Source organism: Carcharodon carcharias, chromosome 19, assembly GCF_017639515.1.
Source record: "Carcharodon carcharias isolate sCarCar2 chromosome 19, sCarCar2.pri, whole genome shotgun sequence".
Classification (NCBI taxonomy): domain Eukaryota; kingdom Metazoa; phylum Chordata; class Chondrichthyes; order Lamniformes; family Lamnidae; genus Carcharodon; species Carcharodon carcharias.
In genome coordinates, this window is record NC_054485.1 from 105279377 (window position 1) to 105286592 (window position 7216).

At 47.1% G+C, this 7216-nt stretch overlaps 1 protein-coding gene across 1 annotated transcript in view; it reads left to right on the top strand.

Moving 5' to 3' along the window:
• LOC121291733 (butyrophilin subfamily 1 member A1-like) overlaps nucleotides 1–7012 on the top strand; it is an 81558-nt gene extending 74546 nt beyond the window's left edge. The window contains exon 10 of the mRNA XM_041213238.1: nucleotides 6267–7012. Coding sequence (XP_041069172.1) covers nucleotides 6267–6832 — 566 coding nt within the window. The 3' untranslated portion in view covers nucleotides 6833–7012. The remainder of the gene's footprint in view (nucleotides 1–6266) is intronic.
• The last annotated feature ends 204 nt before the right edge of the window (nucleotides 7013–7216 follow it).

The window sequence follows — 7216 nt, forward strand, 5'->3', positions numbered from 1 at the left end:
TATTTCCAAGTCAGGATGGTGAGTGATTTGGATGAGAACTTCCAGGTGGTGGTGTTCCCATCTATTTGCTGCCCTTGTCCTTCTAGATGGTAGTGGTCGTGAGTTTGGAAGGTGCTGTCGAAGCAGCCTTGGTGAATTCCTGCGGTGCATCTTCTAGATGGTACACACTGCTGCTACTGTGCATCGATGGCGAGGGAGCGAACATTTGTGGACGTGGTGCCAGTCAGGCGGGCCACTTTGTCCTGGACGGTGTCAAGCTTCTTGAGTGTTGTGGGAGATGCACTCATCCAGGCCAGTGGGGAGTATTTCATCACACTCCTGACTTGTGCCTTGTAGATTTTTTTTTTCAAGATCCAAAATATATATTTTCTTTCTATTGTGCATTGTATTTAAAGGTTTTTACAGAAACAATTGAAAGAATAATCGCCTTGGAGAAACCCATCGCAGAGAAAATTTACATAACAATGATTTTTTTTTGCTGATTAAACAAAAGATAAATTGCACTTCAATTTGTGAAAATGGCAAAAATAACCAAGTGGTTCCTCAATGAGTTGATGATCTGAGTTGCTGTTAACACTATCAACTGCTCAGCATCTCTCTATTTCGATCTTGAAGGAGGGTCTTATCAAGGTACTAGGAGCAAGGGCAGAGACAACTGATACTAGGCCTGCCGCACCCTTCAATATCTGAAAAAGTTTTTGGGCTATCACAGATCACCTCTCTGTGGACTCCAGCTCAGCAGGAATCAGGGGGCTCGAGTAGGAATCTGCCAGTTGCTTCAGGGTGTACATCTCAGTTGATTGGTGCTTAACAGCCTTGCCCCCAACTGCAAGGAAGCAAACTTTCCCAAGAAAGAAATTCACATCAACATAGGCCAGAGATGCCTTCACAGTTTCTACACTGTGCTGACTATGTAAATCCATGAGGAAGACAATAAGATCTATCTGCGGTCTGGTGTGTTCATTTTCCACAGGTAATGGCAGATGTTTTTGCTAAATGAACATTCATTTCAAAGGACTTGTTCTCCTTCAGGATCGCCTCCTCAAGTTCACCCAGATGAAGACCTTCAGCTGCCACTAACAGCACAGTCCCGTTGTTCAGATCCGGGTGTTTGTTCAGTGGCTTTAGCACCGACATCCCGAGCAGGCTCCTGATCCAGATCCAAACCCAACCGCCCCGAGCGCAGGCCCGATTCAAATCCAACCGCCCCGAGCGCGCTGCCCACGTGACCCGGGATATGTTCGTGCCTTGTAGATGGTGGACAGGTTCTGGGGAGTCAGGTGATTTATTCAATAAGCGGCACTTGCTTAGCAATAACCGACTCACTGACGCCCAGTTTGGGTTCCGCCAGGGCCACTCAGCTCCTGACCTCATTACAGCCTTGGCTCAAACATGGACAAAAGAGCTGAGCTCCAGAGGTGAAGTGAGAGTGACTGCCCTTGACATCAAGGCAGCATTTGACCGATTGTGGCATCAAGGAGCCCCAGCAAAACTGGACTCAATGGGAATCAGGGGGAACACTCTTTGCTGTTTGGAGTCATACCTAGCACAAAGGAAGATGGTTATGGTTGTTGGAGGTCAGTCATCTCAGCTCCAGAGCACGATTCCTAGCCTCTGACTTGCTCTTGCAGCCACAGTATTTATATGGTTAGTCCAGTTCAATTTCTGATCAATGGTAACCCCCAGCATGTTGATAGTGGGGGATTCAGTGAGGGTAATGCTATTGAACATCAAAGGGCGATGGTTTGGATATTCTCTTGTTGGATATGGTTTTTGCCTAGCATTTGTGGCACGAATGTTACTTGTCACTTGTCAGCCCAAGCCTAGATATTGTCCAGGTCTTGCTGCATTTGGATATGGACTGCTTCAGTATCTGAGGAGTCGCGAATGGGTATGAACATTGTGCATTCATCGGCGAACATCCCCACATCTGACCTTCTGATGGGAGGAAGGTCATTGATGAAGCAACTGAAGATGGTTGGGCCAAGGACACTACCCTGAGAAACACCTGCAATGATGTCCTGGAGCTGAGATGACTGACCTCCAACAACCACAACCATCATCCTTTGTGCTAGGTATGACTCCAGCCAGCAAAGAGTGTTCCCCCTGATTCCCATTGAGTCCAGTTTTGCTGGGACTGCTTGACTGTTCAGCTTCAATTAGAAACTGGAACTCCTGAACACTTTAAAGATGCTATTCTCAGGATATGGACAATGCTAATTGAGGCCACGTTTATTGCCAATCCCTGATTACCTTGAGGAAATTAAGAGTTAATGACATAGTGTGGACTACAGTCTCATGAAGGACACAATGAGCCATTTGAATTTTTACAACAATCCAGCGCTTTCATGGTCACGCTTTTCTGATGCTGGTCCACACATTAACAGATTGTTTGAATTCAGTTTCATACCTTGTCACAGTGGGATTTGAATTCTCAGGGGTAATTTTAACCTAATCCTCGAGCAGGGAAACCCACAGGATGAGGGTGGAATACTGTTTTTACACCTCACCCACTCTTACTGTATGAGGTCAATGAAGAGTAAGATCGGATTGAGTGTAAAACCAGCTTTCCACATGATCCCAGCAGTTTCCTGATGGGTGGGTTAGGTTAAAACTTCCTCCTCATCTCTTCTGGGTGTTTATTCCAGTTTTATAACCATTACAGTACCACACCCATCACCTTTTCTGGCAACTCACTCAGACTACACCTGATTGTAAGGAGCCTCAGTGTGCAGCTTCACCCTGAGCTGAGCTTCAACCTTCACATTTCACCCATCATCGAGGTTTAATTCCATCTTTTGTAGCATCATCTGATTGTCTAGTGGTTATGAAAAGCTTTCTAAAATTGCAGACTCTGAATGGTGTTTAATTGAGGCTCAAGTAACTTGTTTCTTAATTTTGTTACTAATCCCTGCTCAATGACATCATGGGGTTTGAGCTGGGGGTTTAAATGACACCATGGGCTTTGGGCTGGAGGTTTATTGTTTGAAATGTTCAAGGACTGTGGCTCTCAGTTACGGTGTGACCAGCCCTCCCTGGGAGAGTCAGCATTTCCAGTGCTTTCTACTGATGTTCGATTCTCGGGGCTAATTTTAACTCTTCCCCTGCGGTGGGAACAGTGTGGGTGTGGGATCAAGATGGTGATGGGGGATTGATTACACAGTGTTCCTGCCCCATTTCCACCTCCACCAGTTTCAGGTTGGGGAATTAACGCCCAATTTTCAGGCATCGGAAAGCCACCTGTCCCAGAGGAGTGTGAGCCTTATTTAAATGGAAAGATTGTGTCTGGATGATATGGGGATGAGCATGTCAACCATGGGTCGACTAAATATCGAACGGTCTCAAACTTGTCAAGATGAGCTAGTGGTAGCAGGGGTCAAGTTCAGGCAAGTGATTTCCTTTTTATTTTAAATATACCATGTAGGTCAGAGTATTACAGAGTATTACTTAAATAGTAAATGGCTGCATAATTCTGAGGTGCAGAGGGATTTAGGTTTTCTAGTACATGAGTCACAAAAGATTAGTATATGGGTCCAGCAAGTAATTAAGAAGGCTAATGGAGTGCTCTCCTTTATTATGAGAGGGATTGAACATAAAAGTATGGACATTATGCTTCAATTATACAGGGCATTGGTGAGACTGCAGCTCGAATACTGTGTACAGTTTTGGTCTTTCTATTTAAGGAGGGATGTAAATGCACTAGAAGCGGTTCAAAGAAGGTTTACTAGATTGATACCTGGAATGAATGGGTTGTCTTTTGAGGAAAGGTTGGACAGACTGGGCTTGTTTCCGCTAGAGTTTAGAAGAGTGAGGGGTGATTTGATTGAAGTGTACAAGATCTGAACGGCCTTGACGAGGTAGATGTGGAAAGGATGTTCCCTCTTGTGGGTGAGTCCAGAACTAGGGGGCACTGTTATAAAACTTTAGGACAGAGTTGAGGAGAACTTTTTTCTCTCAGAGGGTTGTGCGACTTTGGAATTCTCTGCCTCAGATGGTGATGGAGGCAGGGTCATTGAATAATTTTAAGGCAGAGGTAGATAGATTCTTGTTAGGCAAGGGAATCAAAGGTTATCAGGGTTAGATGGGAACGTGGAAATCGAACAAGATCAACCACGATCTTATTGAATGGTGGAGCAGGCTCAAGTGGCCGAATGGTCTGCTCCTGTTCCTATTTCTTATGTTTTTGTATGTGGGCAGTAATGCTCCTCCTGGCCCCAATAAATTCTATCGACTTTAAATAGTTATAAATCTAATGCTAAGTTCAACAAACAATAAAGGACAGGACGAGACTAAATCTATCAATTCCTGTTCTCTCAGCATAACTTCCAAAATGACCCCCAACACTCCCTGACCCAACCTGCGAGAGGCCAGAGGAAACCCTAGGCCATTTAGGAAGAAACTGGAAAACTCTCCGTCTGTCAGACTCAGGCCTTTTCCCCATTGTGACGCGATCTGCCCATTTTCCTCATCTTAAACATTCCCTTTACTGTGTCAGGCTGATTTCTGAACTGGATGATTGAGAAACTGTTACTTTCTGCTAGCAGCCACCTGCACCCTGACACCACATCAACAGATAAAATAGACCCAACAACTCACATTTTTAAAGCACATTTTACACTATGAACAGCTTTACAGGGGTTGGGGGGTGGGGGGTGTTCATTGAGGGCAGGTATTAGGGAATGTGCTCCAAAACAAAATGGTAAGTTTTGAAGTTTTTGAAGATGGAGAGAGTTGCAGCAAGAGGGGGAGATTGAGTATCAGATTGTGGGGACATGATGACTGAATGCTCTACTAACACTGACTGAATGTGGCAATGGGATTGAGAGTCTGTTGTCACTGACGGAATGTGGGAATGGGATTGAGGGTCTGTCGTCACTGATTGAATGTGGGAATGGGATTGAGGGTCTGTTGTCACTGATTGAATGTGGGAATGGGATTGAGGGTTTGCTGTCACTGACTGAATGTGGGAATGGGATTGAGGGTTTGCTGTCACTAACTGAATGTGGGAATAGGATTGAGGGTTTGCTGTCACTGACTGAATGTGGGAATGGGATTGAGGGTCTGTTGTCACTGACTGAATGTGGGAATGGGATTGAGGGTTTGCTGTCACTGACAATGTGGGAATGGGATTGAGGGTCTGCTGTCACTGACTGAATGTGGGAATGGGATTGAGGGTCTGCTGTCACTGACAATGTGGGAATGGTATTGAGGGTCTGCTGTCACTGACTGAATGTGGGAATGGGATTGAGGTTTTGCTGTCACGGACTGAATGTGGGAATGGGATTGAGGGTCTGAATACATGGAAGATCAAAGTTAGAAAAGTTGATGTTGAAAATGACTGCAGGGAGAGAGGATGAAGACCTGGAGCCTTAGGTAAGGACATTGACAGATGATGGTACGAAAGGTCGCATTAAGTTGGGTCAGCCCCATCCTTAACAAAAACAGAATTACCTGGAAAAACTCAGCAGGTCTGGCAGCATCGGCGGAGAAGAAGAGTTGACGTTTCGAGTCCTCATGACACTTCGACAGAACTTGCAGCCCCATCCTTGTTTACCTCGCCAGGTGTCCTATCCGTAGGTTCCCGGCAATGACCTGAACGAAATAAAATCGACCTTTGGTCTCCTCGGGGCGGCTGTCTGCCGGGTTGAGAAACAGGGAATCAGACAGAATCGGTGAAGTGATTGAGAATCCCGTTTCTTCCCGATCCCAGAGACTGGGAGCGGAAATTCCCCAACATTTCACAATGGATTAAACAGAGAAAAAGGGATCAGGATCCAGGGGAGCAGGAATCCAGGAGCTCTGTGTTCAGATGTTTCTGTTAATGTGGAAAATCCGAGTCTCTCCCCCGATCCCCGGCGAGTCTCTCCCCCGATCTCCGGCCAGTCTCTCCCCCGATCCCCAGGGGGTCTCCCCCTGATCCCCGGCCAGTCTCTCCCCCGATCCCCAGGGAGTCTCTCCCCCGATCCCCAGTGAGTCTCTCCCCCGATCCCCAGTGAGTCTCTCCCCCGATCCCCAGCGAGTCTCTCCCGATCCCCAGCGAGTCTCTCCCCCGATCCCCAGTGAGTCTCTCCCGATCCCCAGTGAGTCTCTCCCGATCCCCAGTGAGTCTCTCCCGATCCCCAGCGAGTCTCTCCCGATCCCCAGCGAGTCTCTCCCGATCCCCAGTGAGTCTCTCCCCCGATCCCCAGTGAGTCTCTCCCCCGATCCCCAGTGAGTCTCTCCCCCGATCCCCGGCGAGTCTCTAATTCTCTGCTTTTCTCTCGCAGTCTCTGTGAACCTGGATGTGGAAACAGCGAGTCCCTGGCTCGAGGTGTCTGAGGATCTGAAGAGTTTGAGATGGACCCGGACCCGGAGGAGTCTCCCTGACACCGGGAAGAGGTTTACAGTCTGGTCCTGTGCCCTGGGATCAGAGGGATTCACATCGGGGAGACATTACTGGGAGGTGGAGGTGGAGGGGAATCGGCGCTGGAGACTGGGAGTAGCCGCAGAGTCTGTGGAGAGGAAGGACAGGGTCAGTCTGAGCCCGGAGACTGGATTCTGGATCATTGAGCGGTTTGGGGATGAATTTTATATAAAATCCTCTCCTGAATCCCGTCTCCCTGTCGGTCAGATCCCCGGGAAGGTGGGAGTTTATCTCAGTTTTGAGTCTGGGACAGTTTCATTTTACAGCGCGGACACCAAGTCCCATCTCCACAGCTTCACTGGGAATAAATTCACTGAGAAACTTTATCCTTTCTTCTGGACTTGGAATGAAAACCAGTTTCTGAGAATCTGCTCCGGTTCTGATTGGATCAGTGAAAGGGGCGGGGCCTCAGGGGTCGCATCCTCCTGACGTCACGATTACGTGACCCCCTTGTTTAAGGTCAGGGGTTGGGGGGTTAGAAACCAGCATTGACAACAGGTTGTCATTAAATGAGTCACTTAATTTCCAAATTGTAAAATCCCAATCAGACTGTAAATAAAACCAATACAAATATCAATTTCAGAGGATTAAAATAAAAAGTAAATTAAATATCTTGTGTGTCTCCTTCCTTCATTTACTCCCTGCTTCAGTCAGTCAAACGCCCAGTCCCATCCTCCATCTCTTCACCTGTTTCCCAGTTTGTAGCTGGAATTTCTTCTGTGTTTCCATTTCTCACTCCGAGTTCCTATTGGGAAATTGTTCAAAATGTTCGAGCAACCCGAGGTTGGCAGTGTGGCCCATCCAGGACCCTCC